The 21,673-nt window shown below is 37.4% G+C and overlaps 2 protein-coding genes across 2 annotated transcripts; both read left to right on the plus strand.

The window, feature by feature from the left end:
• The first annotated feature begins 2,209 nt into the window (after nt 1–2,209).
• Nucleotides 2,210–10,870, plus strand: LOC139151827 (autocrine proliferation repressor protein A-like). Its single transcript, XM_070724827.1, has 15 exons — nt 2,210–2,453; nt 2,825–2,942; nt 3,564–3,626; nt 4,157–4,205; nt 4,768–4,881; nt 4,987–5,082; nt 5,337–5,426; nt 5,859–5,988; nt 6,334–6,451; nt 7,048–7,135; nt 7,445–7,483; nt 7,689–7,777; nt 8,145–8,238; nt 8,541–8,606; nt 9,023–10,870. The coding sequence occupies exons 1-15, from the start codon at nt 2,258–2,260 to the stop codon at nt 9,140–9,142; spliced, it is 1,470 nt and encodes a 489-aa protein (XP_070580928.1). The 5' UTR covers nt 2,210–2,257; the 3' UTR covers nt 9,143–10,870.
• An 81-nt stretch (nt 10,871–10,951) lies between these two features.
• On the plus strand, nt 10,952–21,614 carry LOC139151828 (autocrine proliferation repressor protein A-like). Its single transcript, XM_070724828.1, has 15 exons — nt 10,952–11,175; nt 11,571–11,688; nt 12,610–12,672; nt 13,315–13,363; nt 13,826–13,939; nt 14,096–14,191; nt 14,415–14,504; nt 15,840–15,969; nt 16,416–16,533; nt 17,548–17,635; nt 18,018–18,056; nt 18,560–18,648; nt 19,905–19,995; nt 20,771–20,836; nt 21,242–21,614. Exons 1-15 carry the CDS (start codon nt 10,989–10,991, stop codon nt 21,359–21,361), a joined length of 1,458 nt encoding a protein of 485 aa, XP_070580929.1. The 5' UTR covers nt 10,952–10,988; the 3' UTR covers nt 21,362–21,614.
• The last annotated feature ends 59 nt before the right edge of the window (nt 21,615–21,673 follow it).

Below are 21,673 nucleotides of genomic sequence, written 5' to 3' on the forward strand. Positions count from 1 at the left end.
CATGTTCAACGGTATACCTCATGCAGAACCCACAAATAATGTGGATGCAAAAAGGGCTGCAAAGGTTTTTTGAATTAGTTAAGTTCTCCGGGTTCGTTTGATATAAATATCATGAAATGCTCATGCGCAAAACCACACCCGTCAATCATCATTCTGTCAGTACAGTTCACGTGACCGAATCATGTAAGTAAAGAACATTGTCAGTGATTTGGCAAATTTCAGTGTAAAGATCAAGAGGAACGCAGATCACTGTTATTTATCGTTAAATATCATTTCAAAGGATTTCTCAAATTTCAAATCAAAGGATGGACGGTGCCTGACGATTCAAATTAATAAATTTTGTACAAATTATATCTGTTGCAAACAGTGTACACTGGCTAGGATGTTTGTTTGTGATTGTGTGAGTGAAAAAGGCGTGCATTACCGTTCAATCATACCTGCAACCCTGAAAATTATGCAATAATCGTGACAGCGCCTCCATGGTGCTATAGTTAATTTAACTTGGTTGATGATTCTTAGTCCTGTGGGGAATGTTCATAATCACGAAAATTTCAACTGATAGATTGATAGACAACTAAAGCTGTTTGTTTCGAACTTAAAATATAACAAATTTGATCGGAATGGACGTTCTCATGTGATTTAAATGAAGTCCGGTGCAAACTTTGTATCCTAGTACCAATTCGTTCGTCCGTGCAGAAGAACGTGAACAAACTTAATTTATATCGACGGCAAATTAAAACTTTTCAACCAGCATTTCAATAACTCTTGCACAACTTGGCTTGCATGCGACATTTGAGTGTACAATGACATCGATTTGACTCTAAACAAATAATGCCGGGCTACAGGTAGATAAGAACGGCACTTTACTCCACAGCTGACCGTCATGTGATCTTTGATCGGTCGACAGACTTTAGCAACGAATGACAGTCCACATATTCAAATAGACATACATGTTCAGTCGGTAAAAGACTCAAATGGAATTTGTATGAGCGTGAGTACTGTCGCTGACATTTTTGTGCAAGAGGGTTCAGAAGCGAAGATTCAGAAAGATTAAAGATGTCTGGTCGAGTTTATTGTTTACTTTGCATAGTTTACGGAAATCGATGTATACCGATGTGGCTGAAGATGACCATACTGTCACATTTATAAAACACAAGTGGTGTAGATTTCTGAAATGACAAGCAGAACAAAGAACCTAATTGAGCAAAGTTTGAATGGAATATGCTGTCATTGTATGCAGTATATGCACTTTTTTTAAAAGTCGACGAAAATAAAGCATAAAGGTTCAACTTAACTATGCTATTACATGTGAAAGTGACTGACAACATACTTTAATTTCACGACAGGCGTCGTTCTCAGGACGATTTGATACGTTGTATACCTTCTCCAACGATTTCAATGTCGTTCTTTAAACCCTCTGATAAACTGATTGTCAAGGATGGGTATAAAATGCATTGGGCAGCCTGGTATGAATCGCACATCCCGTATATATACTGGTTTGGTTTGTTGTGTAGGATTCAGTTTAAATACTGCGTCTCTCTCTCTCTGTCTTCTCTGAGAAGAGAAATAACGAAAATAGCAGAGGCAAGAGCACGACGGACTGGCTGTTCGTTGGAAGATGCAATACTTTTGGTTGTAGGTTTTACACACTTGTAAGCAAATGTACAATTTGGTCAAAAAATGAAAGTTTTTACATATAATGGACCAATCAACATATAACTTTCCAACAGTCTTATAGACAAGGATGTTCTTGCAAACACTGCACTGGATTTCATCTCACACATATATCGATGCTTATTGTAGTCATGTGATCCTTTGAGACGAAAAATGCTAAACTGATATATCTCTTCGATATAGTAAGTATACTACGGGATAAAGCGATACGTAAGCACAATAATAACAAACATAAGACTTGTAGTCTGTAAGTCCTCTTCGGCCGACAGTATCGCCATCTTGTACAAAGACTGTGTAAGTCACCCATTTGCCGAATAGTCTCTCATACTACTGATTCACCAACTCTTGTAGGGAATTTGATCCTCATAGTGAATTCCAGAGTACAGTTAGATAAGAATGGTACTTTACACCACATTTAAAATCACCTTATTGTCATGTGGTGCACTTTAATTTGTACATTCTTCTGTTGTGATGGTTTAAGACAGTTTGCGCTGTTGTCCTTCAGATACTTTGCTCTGTCTGTGCGTAACGCTTATTTCAGGGATAGTGTCAAACACAGCGCTTCTACTGAAGTCCACAAACGATGGTGCGTCAAAGCGCAGTCGTACGCGTGTTTCTGTTGGCAACTCTTTTTGTCGTCGTCACCGCCACGCCATTGGATGACTACGTCAACGCGCCCGACCATCACTACAAATATGAAGAACTCGACTACAAGCACGTTGTCAAAGGCAAATACACGGTGTACATGGTGAATATGACGTCACAGAAATGGCTTACAGGTATGAGGACGTTCTTCGTACATTCTGCCGTGCCATATACCATGGAGCTCACTCAAGGGTCTATTCACGTGATGTATGGCACAGTTACAAACAAACGAAGGAATTCAAAATAGGCAACTCTATTTGGCGTCCTCGAAACACAGTGAACGAAATATTGGCCTCCATGTACGCGTCTACTGTAGAATGGCTCGTAGATCATATTGCCGAGAGCAACGGACTCAACTTTATGTTGGTATCTTTTCAATTCAATGCAAAAACTTCCAAGATAATCCTGCTTACATCGGAATAACGTTTAGAAAATAAGAGTCTTCACTAATTCCAAAGATAAGGAAAACTTGTTCTGATTATCTTTTCTGTCTCCTTCAACCAAGATGACGACGTCAATCGTTCAATATGGTGGCACTGTCTATCCATCACGATACCACATCGTCTAATTCATCGAGATGCCGCATTCATGTACATATCTAACGGTGATAACGACAAAACAGAGTAAGTTTATAGTGTCATTGGGAAAGAATTTTGAATAAGTCTTTGGCTTCAAATACCTTGCAAACTGTAATTCGCATGCTTTCGTAAAGAGGCGATAAACGAATTGCAACGCGATCCCGAAGTTAACTTGCTTCGTTACAAGAGTAAGTTTATAATGTGATTTGGGAGGAATTTTTGAATAAGTCATTACTCTCTTCAAACTGTAAATTCATATATTCTTTTGTAAGGAAGCACATGAATTACGATTGGAACTGATTTGGGATAATTAGATCTTCATATTGTTCAAATTTCTCTCAAGTGCTAGATGCCCTATAGCTGAATGTTGCAATATTACAAAATTACTCATAAAAACAAGTGTATAACTTAAAAAGAAAGGCAGATGAGCTTAAATTTGCATATCAAACCGACATTACATCAGTATCCAATTATCCAAAATTAGTTCAAATCGTGTTGATTCAAAAGTTACTTTCCTACCTTATGATTGACCAATTCCAAAATATATGTCAGTTACACGAACACAGTTATCATTTAGTTCTTTTGACCGACAAAGGCATTAAATATTTGTAAATCGATCGGCTGCTTTTATCGCAAATTATTACATTTTGTTCATCTTCGTTGAAGCCTTCCCTCTCCGCACACTGAAGACATCATGACGACCTCTGAACTCGCAGTCAGTACAGGAAGGTAAGTACATTTCTCTAGATGACTTTTCCAAACAATTGACTCATCGTATTGGGAAATAAAAATGGTCTTCTGATAGACTCCTTGTCTTCTGACATATGATAGATCTTCTAACGGGCAGGTGGAAAATATGCTGAGAAATAAATCCATTCTTGAAAATATGGATTGACAAATATGTCAGCATTAAGACCTCGAAGTAGGCCTAAAACAGTAAAAGATATATTGAGCGAACATACGCAATCATAATTAAACGTACTTTATATTGGCGAATCAATACATGAATTGATGGCCTACAGCAAAGGGTAATTATTATTCTACAAAATCAAGACATTTTTTGTCCTTGCCCCTTAAGAATGTAGAAATTCTACGTCACAGCCTTGTAAATGATATGCATCGTAGTGCGTTACGCTCGCAAATAAATTCTTGTCCCTACAGAATTGAGCTGTAAATGGTACCATTATACAGTAAACACACCCGTTGTCATAACAGTCTTTTTATAAATGAATAAAAACATCATCTTTTCTGTATCTCAGCATTGGTGCGGTTTTATTCAATATTCCGAATCAACCAATGCAGTATTGGGTATGTAGACTTTTATACAATAATTTTATTTCATTAATTTATTCTGAGCATTCTTTGTGATAATTGAAATGTGAACTACAAAAAAATCAAAATATATATTTAGCAAATTTTATTGTTTATCCTCAAAACCATCAGTGTAAACATCTTTTTAGTATCTTTTTACCAATGATTTTCACGTTTTCTTAAATTATTAAAGGAGAATATGCAGCGTCAGTTTAGAATTGTCCACTACGTATGTCGTCAATTCCTGTCCTGTATATATGATGGGGCCTAGTGTGTCGCTCTCACCATGGAGGTAGTAGAGAAGGAGTCACAACTAGGTGGAGATCAAAGGGACCATGTGTTTTGCCGCTGTTTGCCTTACTAACTACTCCATTAGCACGAACGGGACTTGCGAACGCGTTTTACTCTACTACCTCCATGTTCTCTGACTCACCGAACAATGATGCATTTTTTTCAATATAAGTCATTGATCACATTAAGGGTTTTCGTCGTTTGTCAAACTAAATAAGGGGATACGGTAAATAGTTGCATGAATTTAAATTTTTATAATCGATCGTAGAGCGACCCTAAGAACGAATCACGAAAAGAAGACTCCGTGATTGCCTTCACCTGGAGACATTACATAGACGATCCTACTAAACCAGAATGGTTGGCCAGGTTACCGATGACCAAGGTAATACTAAGCTCTTCTTTTCAGTTGGTTCAATTGTTTCTTACGATTTGTCAAGAAAGCGTACAGTATATTGACACTTTTGTAATGTCACACATGTTGTTATAGGCAGCTGTACGAGCTATGGATACCATTTCCGACTTTGTCCGCAAAAAGGAACGCACTGCGCATGTAAAAAGGTTCATGGTTGCTGGAGAATCCAAGGTAAGTTTCATTTCGTTAATCAGTATTTTTTCATAAAACTGACTAATTTCTGTTCAATTAACGCTTTCTGTAAATTTGACATTGAAAGTCCCCCTCCAGGGTCGATTTGTAGATTTTCAAATATCGAGACACATTCTGCAACTTTATATTTTAGAGAAAGAACTTAAGCTCACGTTGCTAATCCATAAACCAAGCGTAAATTGGATTATTAATGACCTGTTTCTTCTTCCTACCACACTACCGTCTACTGACAGAGAGGCTGGACAACATGGACAACTGGTGCCGTGGACAAACGCGTAATAGCCATTGCTCCTATCGTGCTGGACTGTGCCAATATGTTAAAGGTAGAATAGCATCTCAAGTCACAATCACCACATTACAGAAGAACATTATTTTTTGTTTATTGATACTTAGCGCTGAAGTCGTACGTTTGTACTTATGGACACATGCTAAGATATCTTTCATTGATCAGAAAATTTACTTTGAAAAGACTACATTTTACCAATAGCCTTACAAACTGTTAATTTATGTCTAAATTTATTGGCCTGATTTACAATGTTTCGATATAATTTGATATTTATTCGGAGGTTTGGCCTTTTTGATGTAAAATTTTTGAGATATGCTCATTTTTCTTTAAAAGTTGTTGCTTTCCAACAAACTCTCGCCTCACGGTGTGTCAAAGAAAGGCAACGAACAATTGTCACAACACATAATTAGATCTGCCTGCTGTCTCATTTTGTCATTAGCCAATTTTCTTTATCGTATCGCGTTCTCAGAACTTTCATCACCATTATCGTTCACTGGGAGGATGGACCTGGTCGTTTTACCCGTATTACAGTGAGGGCATTATGAGAGACATCGACAAGCCGAATACGCAGAAATTGGCAGATATTGTCGATCCGTACGGTAGGACGAGTTATACATCTATGTGACTTAGTCGACTGTCAGTAGTTTTCACTCGTACATCTGTACATATTATCCCGAGAGACTTCGTGTAAGTTGTTGAAATCTTGAAAAATTACTATCGAGACGTCGATCAGACAAGACAGAAATATTCAGTTGGTTGTAGAAATTTACGGACAACTGTCCATGTACTTCATAACGCTTTAAAATTGACATCCTCTGCCCTTTCTGGGTGCCTAATGCTTGAGAGCTATCGTTCTTATAGTGAGTCGATCAGTCGTCAGAAAGTGCGAGATTATTTTATGGAAGCTGAAAACAAAACAAAAGATATTACCTCGAAACTTACAGCTTACCGTGACAGATTGACGATGCCCAAATACGTCATCACATCCACTGGAGATCCACTGTTCCTACCGGACGATTCTTATTATTATTACAACGATATGAAAGGAGAAACTTATCTCAGGTAAAAGTTACATTATGAAGATAGAAATTTAACGGTGATCGCCTTGAGCATCTTATCCCCAAGAGAGACATATTAGCATTCAGTTATTATTCGTAGGTGTCTTGTAGGTTAGCAAATGAAGATGTAATAATTCCCTTTCGCTGCAGAAATATTCATGCACCAAGAATCTTGCACTGTACATCTATCAGTCGCTCGGTTTGTTTCTCCAGGACACCAGATCTTGAGGAAATAAATCAAGACAGAATAGACAAGATGTTGAATTCAATTGTTTTCAATATTCACAGCCATATCAGTTTGGACCACTTAATACCTATCTAGGGACAAGCAGTCTTTTCTCATTGCTCAAGATTTTTATTGATATTTGCGAATCGTGTTGTCAAAGTAGTGATGTAAATCTAGCATTAAAGTAACACAAATTTATAATGTGACCCTTACGGCTGGCAGCTTTTATCTAAACAAAAATGGTACAAACAGGACGCTTGGATCGAAATTTCGTGAAGGGAGGCAAACACATAGAATCGGTATCAACATAAGATATTATGATAGCTAGATATGACAGAAGTAACTAATAAATTTCTACAATATGTCTTCAACAGATTACTGCCAAATGCTGAACACAGCATGAGGGGTCACCGTGAAAACATATTTCATGGTCTGCAGGCGTTTTATCTTAGTGTCTTGGAGGTAAACACGTCATCATCATTTTTACCTTTGATTGAAATGAATTGGATCTGACGGCCATGGATATAGGCTCTTCGTCTCAACCACCAATTCTCGAAATGCAAAGATATGGTTGGATATTGAATTTGCGTGGTAGAATTAACTCGTCTTGGACTAATAAAAGTTTCTGGCCTCAGTCTAGTGCTATATGCTTTTGTAAGTCGAATTAAGTTTGGGTAGAGTGTATCAATAGTAGCGACTCCTTTTTGTTCACGTGCAAAAACACCAGAGCACGCCAAATTTTACCACAAAGTCTATCTTTTTCACATGTAGGACCACCCTCGCCCCAAATTATCATGGATCCGTAATCAGGTAAGTGTGTTTACTTTTAAACATCGATAATTATATTCGGTATATTGCATTGAAGTGTAGGAGCAGCGTGCCGAACATGGAGTACTGAAATATGATGATATGAGACGTACTGATAATTACAAACGCATGCAGTATCAAAAGTAACTGAAGATTCACTTGTACTTTCAAAATGTGAAATTTGTGGAAATGTTTTTTTTTCTTCCAGACTGCCGATGGTGGCAGCATAACGTTTTACACTGACACTGCACCTGCCTACATCAGTGCATTTGTGTCTACCACTCTGTCCGATCAAAGGTATGGTGTCATTTGAATTGTTTACCTAAGATTATCACCATGGCATCAGGACATTCAACCCTTATCCATTTATTAGTACCCCGATATTAACGACCCACCGGTTTTGGGGTCAGCGTTTATAGTGTTATGCACAGTCACTCCACCACTGAGAGTTAGGGTACGTGTCCAATGGGTTAATGTCCATGGAAAAGGCCAACAAACATTAATAGGGGGTTATGGTGGGGCAGAATTTGAAGCAAAATCGCAATTTTATTATGGTTATAGATGACAGTAAATAATACAACATGTATGCAAACCATTGCCCGTTGATATGTAGATACCAATAACATAGTAGGGAATAATACTCTGTTGTATTTTGACCATACAGGAGGGATTTTCGTCTCCAAATCGCTAAGACACCGGGTTCGCCGGAACCAAAACCGCAGAGAGTCATGTGGTATCCAATGGGAGTTAGCAGAGTGGTATGACGATTATAATGTACACTTCATTGTACCAATAGAAATATGAGTCTGAGAGATGCTTTTCATGTACACTTTTCAAAATTTAAGAACGAACAAAGAACCCCTGAAAATGGCAGAACCAGCTTCTTCTAATCACAAGATCAAGTTCGGATGAAACTACCGCAAAGTTACTGTCAGTGACTAATGTCACCTGTACATGCGGTAAACAATGACGCTCATGTCTTTTGCAAGATAACTGTCTCGGAGCATGGATTGTTTTCATTCACGATGGATGTATTTTTTTTTTTTTTTGCTTTTCGCAGACTGATTACGAGTTCAGAGTAGAAATCTCGAAACCAGACGTAGGATGGTCCGCTGTATTCATACAGGTAAAATTCAATTGTAGGGGTGACAAACTTGAAAAGTTGGTTTGCATAACCGATATTCTGAAAATGTATTCCAATACACAACACATTTGTTTTCACGAAATGTTATAAACTTTATTTGTTACCACACAAAGGGCGAATGGGATGAAATGTAATGTTTATGAGAGGGCGTTTGGAAAAGACAGACAGACAGAATATAGCTGAAGACAGATGCGAAGCAAACTTAAGCGACTCTAGAAAAGAAAGACTGTGTGCCCTTACCTGACCTGTTCTGATAAGAATGGCACATGTACTAAATATAGGTTTATTGACACAAGACGTTCATCACATAGTGCGGCCGACTAAGACGGCATTAAAAATGATGATTTTTGGAGAATGCATATCTATTTTAATATTCGGAATGTTCCTGACCTTTGCAGGCTGCCTTTCCTGGACCACGTGACACTTTGTACGAATTCACTTCCGAGGTCAACATAGTTCCTGACACCTTCCCGTATCCTGATTGTCATGGCGACGAGTGCCAAGGAACCCTGGTCTGAACTAGTCAAGATGTAGAATTTCAAAGCGACGTGATTGGTTAGTTTCATTCACCATAGTCTTCTGCTGTGTAATGGACACACAGATAACGTACCACTCTACAACTTTCCACAATTATTATAGTTATACTCATACGTTTTTCAAACGATGAATTTGACTTCATACATGTATGGCATTTTTGTATCAGCTACGATGGCACTGTTCATCACATTCCTTTGAGTCACTGAATCACTTTCAACACCTCCAAGGCAATAAACGACAGTAACGTTTTCTGTTCAGGAATCCTTATTTTCTGACGTCATGAGTATCCTAGCAACCCCCGCTGACATCAAATATGTGACTTATTTTGACCGCGAAAGGCGCTTGAACAACTACTTCAGAAACACGAGAAAGCGAGCAGAAGTAGTTCACAGGTCGACTTTCGAACTTTAAGCGAGTTAAGTAGCCTTACTGTAAAGCAAACTAATATATATTACAGATTTACGAGACAATAAAATAACTTACAATAATCGGAGAAGATTGTCTCGTGACATTTGTAAATACGAGGCCATGTTGTGCACAAAGAACAACGACACATGGACAAATGTACAAACAGCGTCAGTTAATCTGACATAGCATTGCGATACAGTTGTCTTGGCTAACTACAGAATGTTATGTGTACTGTATTCACTTCGGTAAAGTCGTTAAGATGGTGAGAAATTCGCCTTACCAAACTTTTAAAAATGTGATTTATTGCACTGTTATTCCGTGTCTATATCAGAGATATCGCTTATTTATCACAGCCTCTTAGGTAATTCTTATATTTAGATTCCGCGTACGCGTTGTGGCCATAAATCTTGAAAAAAGTTATTGTTGATATTTATATATTGATCTTAATACTGAGTATATTTAACCAGACTTACACGTCTACATGTTGATGAAAATATCATAACTGAAACCTTTCCTACGGTTGGGGTCAAAGGTAATAGTTCGATGTGGACTAGTTTTGATCAAAGTAAGTGTAGTGTCCCTTTGGAGCTGATGCAAGTGTGTAATTGTGTAGAATATTATTAAACTAATAAGTTGTAACAGCAGGATCACGCAACGGGTAAACTGATACAACATCCTTAAAAATACAATAGATCCTTTGCAGGTATGATCGCCGTTGCATCAAGAAACAGGTGTTGCGATAGTCGACAGTTCTCTCACATCGCCGACTTTGCGGACTTTGGTCGATAAAGTACGAGTGAAAGCCGTTTCTATTCACCGTTGTTACTTAATCCTGACAAGCATAAACCCCTTCCTTCTATATAGGCAACGTCAGAAGACACAAATAAATATATGCGTTTAGTTTGGACTGCCGATAGCGACAGTTTAAAACCATTAATAAAAAAATTCCGACGTTTCCCTTCACCGCTACCTACGGTACTCCTTCCTCTAGCATAAGAAAATTTTCACTGTCCCATTCTAATTTACGATCAAGAAATTTGAACAATCCATCAAAAGTCCTTTGTACATGAACAGCAAACACTCCGTTGGTATGCCGGGTAATTTAGTCTCCAGGACGTATATGCGATATTGCTGTAAATCTGGTTCGAGTTATGGACTCACTAAACAACCGTTCTTTGCTTGGAATATATGCGGCACATCAAATAATGCAAATATGTCAGGCTAGAACTTTAAACTTGATCTATCCTCTGCTCGTGAGTGGGTCCAAAAGTTCAAAATAAATTCTCGTGGTGTGGACATGATTGCGTCGGTTTATTGCTTGACAAGAAAGCAAACACAGAGTGTCAAACAACCCCGAGTACGCAAGCGTCAACTTAAGGAGTATTGTTGCAGAACCAGGCAGTCTCACCTTAGCTCGCCATGGCGTCTCGAAGTGCGCTCTTCATTTTAGCGGCGTTTCTAGCCACCGTCAACGCCACGCCGCTGGATGACTATGTGAACACATACGACCCTCACTACAGCTATGAGGAGCTTGACTACAAGCATGTTGTCAAGGAAAAGTACACAGTGTATATGGTGAGAATGACTTCACAGAAATGGCTAACAGGTAAGTCAAGTCACCTTCCATACACTGGGCAACCTGGTGACCTCCCCTCCATAACGGCTCATTTGAACAGAACAGATTATGATCGGCAGTTCTGGGGTACGTATTTAAAGGTAACAATTTTTTATTGCCATATCGTAAAATGAAATCTTACTAATAGAGATTAAAGCGACGATGTTATAACTAGTTCAGAATTGTTTTGTCTCATTTCATAATGCTTTCCATTTACGAATATACAATTTATGGTTTAAGTTTCGAGAAACTGTCTGAATTTTTTAAATATCAAATGTTACCTTTATCACCAGGCATTCCTTGGTCACAAAGCGTTTTTGTTTGTCATTGTCGTACGTTTCATCATTGTCAATCTTTATTTTTTGCCTGGGTGTCTCTAAACCAAGATAATGACGTCGACGGCTCGATTTGGTGGCACTATCTCTCCATCACAATCCCACATCATCTGACACACCGTGACGCTGCTTTCCTGTACATCACTGGAAAGGACACCACAAACACAAAGTAAGTCACTTCAACAAGGCTGTTCAATGATTCGCAAAGATTAACAAGTTCCTTCATATGAACAATCAAGAACAGAATAAGCTTCACGAAATATCTTTCTAATCTTATAAATGGTTGCAGAAAATTTGACCAGACGTCAGTGCAGTTTATTGACGAGTGAATCATTTATTGGCAACAATTATGCAATTCCATTCCTGCAGTGTTGTCTCTAAACATAAAAATACTCGTTTTCAGATGCAGTCAAACACCATATCAGCAACTTAGGAGTTCTCAAATAAAATTGACGCAACTGTTTACTGTAACTTTATCAAATTCTCTTATTTATTTTAGATATAACTTGATGTTTACTTTAAGTCACCTATTTTGATAATGATGTCAAAAGTTTTCGAGTTGCAGCCTAGAAAGTCTTCCAGTCAACTCTGGAATGGTAAAATTTAATTTAGTAACCTGTGTACATGTGTTCTAAAGCTCTGAGAGAATTCTAATCTAGACTTCATGTTTATTGTAATGTTTGGCTTTTACACGAATTTTCCTCCCTCTATGTCTCTGCATTCATGTCTGTGTGTCTTTCTGACATCTGACGTTTATTTCTCCCAACCAGTTCATCCCTGTATCTCGTTGATTATCAAAACCTCTGTCTGTCTTTCGCTTTTACGGCTCTCCTACATGTGTCATTTGATGTCTATGGCCTTTCTAGACATGACTCCGCACTTTCTCTTTTAAATATGTCAAAAACGTGTTACTTATTAAATTTCTAAACGTTTGTCATTTCGCTACGTTCAGGAAACTGGATGAGCTTTTTTCTGTGGAAGTCATATATCCTTTCTTAACAACCGATGGGAGATGTTATATTTTGTTTTGACGAGAAATATACGACATTTTATGAATCTTATCTAAAGATGTTTTACATCTTGAACACAGCCTTCCCTCTCCAAACACCGAAGATATTTTGACGTCATCGGAACTGGCAGCTTCCACTGGGACGTGAGTATTGGACGCGTTGGGGTGCTTAGGCAAGAGGGTTTCTTGATTGGTGAGCTGCGGCTGCGCAGAAGTAGGACTTGTGTAAGAAGCACGTTTAGGGTGCCCATCGATGCACAATTGAATTGTGGGAAGGATTAAGATATAAGCAAAGTCTGTTCAGAACTATTGAGTCAGCCACACTGAAATTTTTGTGGGGTGCAAATGTGACCGAATATTTTACAGCATCAAAGTTTGTCATGGTACTGTGTTATCTGATGCATGAATATCTAATATGCATATCAATGGATAAACAGACAAGTGAGATAAATGTAGAGATGGATGGGTCTATAGATGACGTAATAATTAGACAGATTGATGGTACATTCAGTTAGTACATTGTGTGTAGATTTGATGGTTACATCTAAGTGCCCGCAATGTATCTGCTAGTCTATTTTAAATATTCATAATTGTGATAGTCATCCTGTTTGCATCGTAATATACAGTTATCATGTTTATGAAATCAGCTTTTAAAATTTTGAATCAATGTATCAAATTGTTCTGAAAAATTCACGCAAATCCCAAGTGAAATCAGGTGACATCACTGTTAACTCTCTGTATGATATGATGATTTGCAACTGATCATTCTAATTCTTTCTTTCGCAGTATCGGCGCTACTCTGTTTCATGTGCCCAACCAACCATTGGTATTTCCGGTAGGTAGCGCCCTCACTTACTTGTCCATGGGCGAACTTTTTTAGCGTCAGTTAAAGTATTTTTCTTTTGAACAGGGATGGCAGAGAGTGTATCACATTTTCACACTTCTCTAGCTTCTAAATTCATTGAAAACCAAAATGATTTTTGCCAAGTTTTCTTGCACACAAGCCCTAATATGTTATGTCCCGGTTCATTAATGTAATTAATAAATATACTTCGGTTTAAATTAAGAATTAAACACTTTCTAATACAACCTGGTATATCATGTCGAATCTGTATTTGTAAGTCGTCTTTGCATACACGGTGCTAGTACGAAGAGTTAAATTTTTGCGAATTCTCTCTACCATTTGCAAATCTTCCATGTGATGGTCCAGATTAATGACCGATGAATATTTACAGTCAAGGTCCCTGCGCCACGGAATCAAACTAAAAACACAAATGCTTGTCAATTTACATTGCAGAGTGATCCGAATAACGAATCTAGACGCGAGGATGACATCATCGCCTTTACGTGGCGGCACTACATCGACAATCCAAACGACACAGAGTGGATAGCTCAGTTACCTATGACAAAAGTAATGCATCTAATATACTTATCTTAGTTTTTCTTTGCCATTTGACCATTCCCATTTTCTTAAAAAAAGACTATAAATTTTTTTTTATTTTACTATAACAGGTGAGATAAAGTCGGTTTTATTCTTTGTTCTGTTTTTGGTTGTTGTTTTTTCTAGTCGGCTGTCCGAGCCATGGATGCGGTAGCCAGCTTTGTTAACGAGAAAGTACCAGTCGCGAACATTGATAAATTCATGGTGTCTGGGGCCTCAAAGGTAATGCCTTTTATTTTCACGATACACTTAAGGATCGATGAATAAATTTTTATTTCAAAATACATATTATTGTCCTTTGTCATAAATTTGCTTCCTACAGCAGCAATGAAGTCATTATGGAAAATACATTTTTCCCGCCCAAATTTGTATCAATGCTGACAACGTTTAAGGTTATTTTTCTGCGGTGTGCATATATTTTACCAATATTCCCGCCATCTTGCAGAGAGGTTGGACAGCATGGTTGACTGCCGCTGTTGACAGCCGTGTAATAGCCGTTGGTCCCCTCGTCTTAGATTGCCTGAATATGATTGAGGTGAGTTATTTATGACAACATCACATGACCAGTCTTAGCCACACGCGCCGACCTACATCTAATTGTTTTGAACATCATAGCTGATAATTTAGAAGACTATAATAATTTATGATATCACTTGATAAGTTTGTAAGGAGAACAGTTCAAAGATAAATCACCAAAACAAAAGGATTAGTTGTCATTTTCTCTACGAGTCAATCAATCAATCAAGCAATCAATCAATCAATCAATCAATCAAACAATTAAAGGAAAAAATGTGCTTTTTTAGTTCTATTAAGGTGGTATGCGCCTCGAAAGTGAAAGACTTAAACTTTTGCTCAAACTTTTCTCAAGGAATCTTACAACCATTGTCTTTCAAAATCAAGAATAAAAACAGGGGTCACCGTGCAAATATTGATACTACAGAAACAAATTAATCAAGATTTACCGATACTTGACATTCAAAATGGCCGACATCCCTGTGTTAACCCCACGGAGAAAAATAAAAAAAAATCAATTTTCGAAAAAACTAAGACGGTGACAAGTTTTCTCACACCAAGAGCATTAAAGTGATCTCCCACATGTGGTATATCAGAAAAGAATTGTAAAAGTTAGATAGTCCCAATATCAGTCCCCGAGGCGCATTCTACCTCAAGTACATATACTTAGTATTTAACATTCTTCTTATCAAGAAGAAATTGTAGGTCTCCGAAAATGTTTTAATTCAGATATAGAATCCTCATTTCCTATAATCAACAGCCAATGATGGAAAACTCTTCGAAAGTTTAAATTAGCCCTTCCTGAAATCTAGGGATAGTTTGCCAACACAATGGAATCATATCAGGAATTATAATATGATGCTCATGATAAGTTAGAGTAAAATTAGCTACTCAGTGAAACATCAGCCTTCTTGCATCGAAAGATATATTCCAACGCAATATTCAGCGCTGTGTCATTTCGGCTTCCTTTCAGCAACAGATAAAGTTTATCCCCGCTTTTAAATTCCGAGAGTAACACGACTTTATTTGGATTTGGCTGTCATGTCATACATGTATGTCTATTACTCATAACAAAAAACCCCCCAAATTTTCCGTTCCTCAACTAAGCTGTCTATCTTCAAACAATAGGCATTAGGCCTAAAGGAAGGGGTTATAGCCCAAAGTGCGTTTGTCGTAAAACTAATTATCACCCAAGCATTGCAATTCGTACTCTGGAGTGGGTGGCCACTGGTCAGGACATAGATAAAGAATGATTAATTATCGCTGCAATAGAAAAAAAATTCATGTGCTATAGTATCAGAGAAAAATAACTTACGTGCCTTTCCGAATTTTTCCTATTCCCATTTTATTTGCCTAGAATTTCCATCATTTTTACCAATCTCTCGGTGGATGGCCATTCCCGTTTTATCCATACCATAAGGAGTACATCATGCGAGACATCGAACATCCTGTTGTGGCGAATTTATCCAGTATCATTGATCCGTACGGTAAGATGCGAGAGATGGACATTGCGTTTTTGTGCCACGGGGCAAATTTTCCTTTTGGTTTTGTTTTTGATTGGTTGACTTTTCCTTCATGATATGCAAACAGCGTCACAAGAAGTTTTGAATTTAAAGATGAAGTATTCGCTTCAGCAGTTTGCAAAAGTGTGTATTTGTGCATATCAGAATGCAAATGAACAACGCGAACAGTTTTAACAGTGAAAAGAGATAGAACGAATAAAAGTCATATTTGATTATGAAAGAAAATAAATTGTTTGTGATCAACTGTGTAGGCCATTGCATGATGTCAAGGTTTTTCGCACACACTGGAGTTGCCTATCATAGGTATACTGCACCTAATGACCATACAGCATTTTTCCCCTATTTTTTGTTTATAATATTGTTTAACTAGTGCATAACTGACCTTTCTTTTAACTTGCTTCCTATCACAGCTTACCGTGACAGACTGACCATGCCCAAATACGTCATCACTTCATCCGGGGATCCGTTTTTCCTACCGGACGATTCTCATTACTACTTTGAAGGCATGAAGGGCGAGACGTATCTTAGGTAAGCAGTACTCCAATGTTAAGGTATTGTGAGCCTCAAAACGGAACCTTCAACCATAGACGCCCTTTCGTAATGAAGAATAAGAATCTCGGGACGTCATGAAAACGTGTGCGACAAATTACCTTAACTTTACGCAAAAGCCGAAATGGTCGCCATTCTATTTGTTAACTACACGTGAAAAAAATGATGAAGTCCACACGGTGAAAGCATAATTTGCCTAACAGAGTTTAACACAAGTCTGAACTAGCAGTAGACCATCGTAATCATATATTAAGTACTTTACAAAAAACTGTCCCCGACGAGTATTCACCGACTGATACAGTTAATGTGTAGTATTAAGGTAGTATGCGCCTCGAAAGTAAATGACACACTTTTACTCAAACTTTTCATTGAGGAATCTTTCATCCATTCTCTTTCAAGATCAAGAATAAAAATCGGGGGGTCACAGTGCAAATTTTGGTACTGGAGAAACAAATTACCAGAGATTTACCAATATTTGAAATTCAAAATGGCCGCCATCCCTGTGTTAACTCTAAGGAGAAAAATAAAATTTTCGATATTGGAAAAACCACAGAGAAACATATAGACAATCTATCTTTCTCTATGGAAAAACTAAGACGGTGAAAAGTCTTCTCACGCCAAGAGATTTAAAATGAACCCCCGTAAGTTAAACATCAGAAAAGAGTTTTAAAAGTTCGAGGGTCCAAATATCTGTCCCCGAGGCGCACTCTGTCTTAAATGACAACAATCTTGACAACTGCTGCAGCAGTTGTCAAGATCGACGTCATCGACGATAAAGATCGACTCAAAACTTACGAGAGCGAGCCTGTCGCGAAACGACTTTCCATATTTTGTACAGTGTGTGTATTTGCAAGGCTAATAGTTTGCATTACAACACGCTGTAGGTAGAAGAGTGAGAAAATGTACTAGTTTCATGGAACAAAGATAATGAAAATGTTCGAAAGGGTTATGGCTATTGTACATTTGAGAATATCTGTACATATTTCTTGACAGATTACTGCCAAATGCTGAACACAGTATGCTGGGACAACGCGAAAATACTTTTCATGGTCTGCAGTCGTTTTTCCTCAGCGTCTTAGAAGTAAGTGTATATGCATATAAACTGAATTTATGGATGTCACTTATGGATGTGTACCGTAAAGTTATCAAGTTGAAATTTTACCGCTAATGTGGTAGAAGAAATATTGAAATCGCAGAGAGACAACATCTACACCGTGGAAAAGCGCAAGGACCAAAGTAACTAGAGCAAGCAATGCTTATATTAACGGCTTTCTCGCTAGCGACAAGAGACATGTTGTTAAAACATTTGCAACGGCGCGCATGCTTAATGCTTTTGTGAAAATTAAACGTATTCATTTTGCAGTTTCTTCAACAGCAGCTAGATGTTGCCTTTTTCTTGTGTCCATATTAATTAAACCTGAAATCATTTTGTAACAAAGCACTTGTCTTCGCTTCGCACTCAGTGCCACACCCGTCCAACGATATCTTGGACCAGAAACCAGGTAAGTACATTTGCAAAAATCAAAGCTCATTATTGCCAAGGAACACTATAAGGCTTGTACAATTTTTGCCCTCATCACGGTAGAATGCGCCTTGGAATCCGATATTCAGACTCAGTTCAGGTATACCGCTTATTGGATTCATTTTGAAGCTCTTGAAGTGAGTTATGTTTTTAGAGTCTTAGTTTTGTGATAATCAAAAAATTATTTTCCTGATAGAGGGATGGCGGACATTTTGAATTTCAATGATCGATAAATCTCATATTTATTTTTCTTCTCTAATACAAAAAAAATGCATTTTTATGCTTATTTAGTCGAGAAAATGCTTGGAAAATTCATTTAGAAACGTTTTAGCAAAATTGTAGGTTTTAAATTTCGAGCCGCGTATATCTTAAGGTTAATATTACGCGCAATTTGCATTTCTAAATATACAATAATTATGTCTTTTTGTCTGTTTGGTATTTTTGATAAGTTAACCTTTGCCGACGATTTTCCTTCCTCTGTAGACCGCTAGCGGAGGAAGCATAACCTTAATTACAGATACTCCCCCTGTTTCCATCAATGCGTTTGTAGCGAGCGGACCCATTGCTACCAGGTAGGTGAACTTGACTGGTTGTATTTACACTTTGATTTAGTTTATCAATATCATTGCTCAATTTGGTTTTACTGAGTCATCATTGACAAATTTTGATTAAATAAAGAGTAGAAAATAAAAAAAATACTGCTTTGCTGGCTTATCTGCCGTTGACGAAAGTACATAATAGTATTTATAGCGTTAAATTGTTTTCTATTAGTTTTCCTTTTATAGAACTCTAAGCGATAAATGACTCAGTAAAATCATAATGTTGAAAACGTAAAATAGATGAACGAGAGTTTCCTAAACAGAGGACAAAGAAAATACTTTTAAAAAGGACGTGGATCCGTTAAATATCGACGTCGTCCTGTAACATTTGCATAAAGCATATCAGAGAAATCGGAATATTACAATTAACGTTTGCAAAAGTAGGAGAAACATTCATGACATTACTTACAAAAAGATTTAAGTAAATGCCGTGATGATTAGCCAGGGTTTGCGACTTAAGGCGGTGAGGACCTTTAGAGACGATGAGCGTTACTAAGTACAACGAAGAGTGGACAACTTAATTGACCCCTTAGTAGAACCTACAAAACAGACTGACAACAACCAAGTCTCAAATGAAAGCCAACACATAAAATCTCTTGGTCAATTTAAACACAAAGTTCTCGCCCTGCTTGAAAAAGGACATAGTCCTCCAGCTTCCGTAAGAATTATCACAAAAAAGCTTTTATCTAATCCATTCTCTTATCTTATTCCCCATACAATACTTAGAATCCTTTAAAATTCTTTGCCTTGGCACTCCCATCCCTAGTGTACACCATGTATTTCTGCCTGTCGTCATTGATGTTTGTCCACGTGCCCATCTGTTCGCCTGCCTCAAGTGTATATAGGGCATTAGTGGAAAATGTCGACAAACATCCGAGCAACTAGTAACTTTGGGCATTACCTGCTCTGATTACATAATGTCTCGCCTTCTGTGTACTTTGTGAAACCCGCCTCCGATCGCAGCAAAAAAAATCGGAAATTAATTATTTCGAGCAATCCATCGAGCTGGTAACTGTAAAATGTCACCCGGAAAGCCAAAACTTTAATTGACCCGGGACAGCTACTCGGTGGGTCTCTCTCTCTCTCTCTCTCTCTCTCTCTCTCTCTCTCTCTCTCTCTCTCTCTCTCTCTCTCTCTCTCTCTCTCTCTCTCTCTTTGACATCACACGGATTAATTATATGAAAGGATGTTCGATAAACATACGACATTTTCCTTCCCTTTAACGGTAGGAGAGACTTCCGCCTTCTATCACTGCCATCGGGTTACCCGTCACCAGTGCCACAGGTTGTGATGTGGTATCCAACCAGTGTTAGGAGACTGGTAAGGCAACCACTCAGAATTATATACTTATTTACTCACTGTTTATTTCATTTTATTTTACTTTATTTTGTTTCCAAATATTGGAATTAACCAAAGCTATCAAGCAGCAGCAATAAAGTCCATTGAAAATAAGAAGTCGACGTACATGTCATAAATAAAGTATGAAATATCAAAGGATAAAACAACGTGTAAACGCATATGGCTATGATATGATCATAGCAATGGCTTTCTCCTATGAAACTAAAGGTCACAAATCATAAATGTAAAAACCGGGTATGTGTCACAATAATTGAAAAAGTCTAACATTTTCCGGGTATGTGTCACAATAATTGAAAAAGTCTAACATTTTCCGGCATCTACGAATAATTTTTAGCTTAGACAAGACAATCCGTTCGATTGCTCAGTCAGTCTAACTTCTGGGTGACGGTTCGTTTTTGAAAAAAAGTTTTCAGCCTGTAAACGTTGGACCATTTTTCACATATTCTGACAGTTTGTTCTGTGTTTCATTTCAATATTGGGAAAAAAATTTTCTGCATTGGATAGTATTGTGCATAGTTCAAAATATATTCGTAGATGGGTCCTCTTTCTACCAAGAAAGGATCCGTTGTGCAATGTTCGTAATTCTGCATGTCTTTACTATTATCAATATGAAGAACAACTCCCTTTACTTTAGAAATGAATACTTTCTGTGGAAAGTTACCTCTACAAATCATTTTATTAGTGTAGCATCTTAAATGTAGACCAAAAATATGTACTTTCTCTGGCTCTCTAACAGAATGACTACGAGTACTTGGCAGAAATTTCGAAACCAGCGACCGGGTGGTCCGCTGTTTTTATTCAGGTAAGAAAAATAATTTGATAGAAAGGGTTTCCTGCATTTACAACCCGCTTTGACTTTTTCCCTTTTTATTTAGAATAGTTAATAAGATCTTGATACAATGTAAAATGTATTACATAATCCATGAAAGAGACAATCTCAGGGTCGTTATTATACCATAAATTTGAAAACTTAAATAAATAAGCTCAAGAACAGATATAACAGTCAAATATCAGAAACCTTCAGAAGTCAGAAACCTTCGAATGAGTTACCCTTAATTATATATATATATATATATATATATATATATATATATATATATATTATATATATATATATATATATATATATATATATATATATATATATATAATATATATATATATATATATATATATATTTATAATTTGTCTGGACCTTCTCATATAGGCTGCCTTCCCTGGACCACGTGGCACGCTTTACGAATTTACTTCCGAGGTGAACATAGTTCCGGACACCTTCCCCTACCCTCGATGTGAAGGCGAGGCATGCCAGGGTATACTTGTCTAAGCGGCCACTGTCATTGGAAAACAAGCTTTCAAATTCTTACTGTCAGCAAACAATGCCTGTCAGCACTTTCAAAATAACATTTCATAAAACTTAAAAATCTGTCTTTGACAATGGTCTAGAATTCGACGATCGAGATCGTATGAACAGTCGCCTACTTACTATAGCTATTAGAGAAATTGCTTTGATGAAACGAACACATCACCAATGTAAGAAAAATTCAAATGTTGTACGCTATTAAAATATTTGCATATTATAGTTGGCTCTTAATGTCACCACTCAATAAGGTCGAATCTTAAAAAGATGTGAGAATTG

Source organism: Ptychodera flava, chromosome 15 (assembly GCF_041260155.1).
Source record: "Ptychodera flava strain L36383 chromosome 15, AS_Pfla_20210202, whole genome shotgun sequence".
In the NCBI taxonomy this organism is placed as follows: domain Eukaryota; kingdom Metazoa; phylum Hemichordata; class Enteropneusta; family Ptychoderidae; genus Ptychodera; species Ptychodera flava.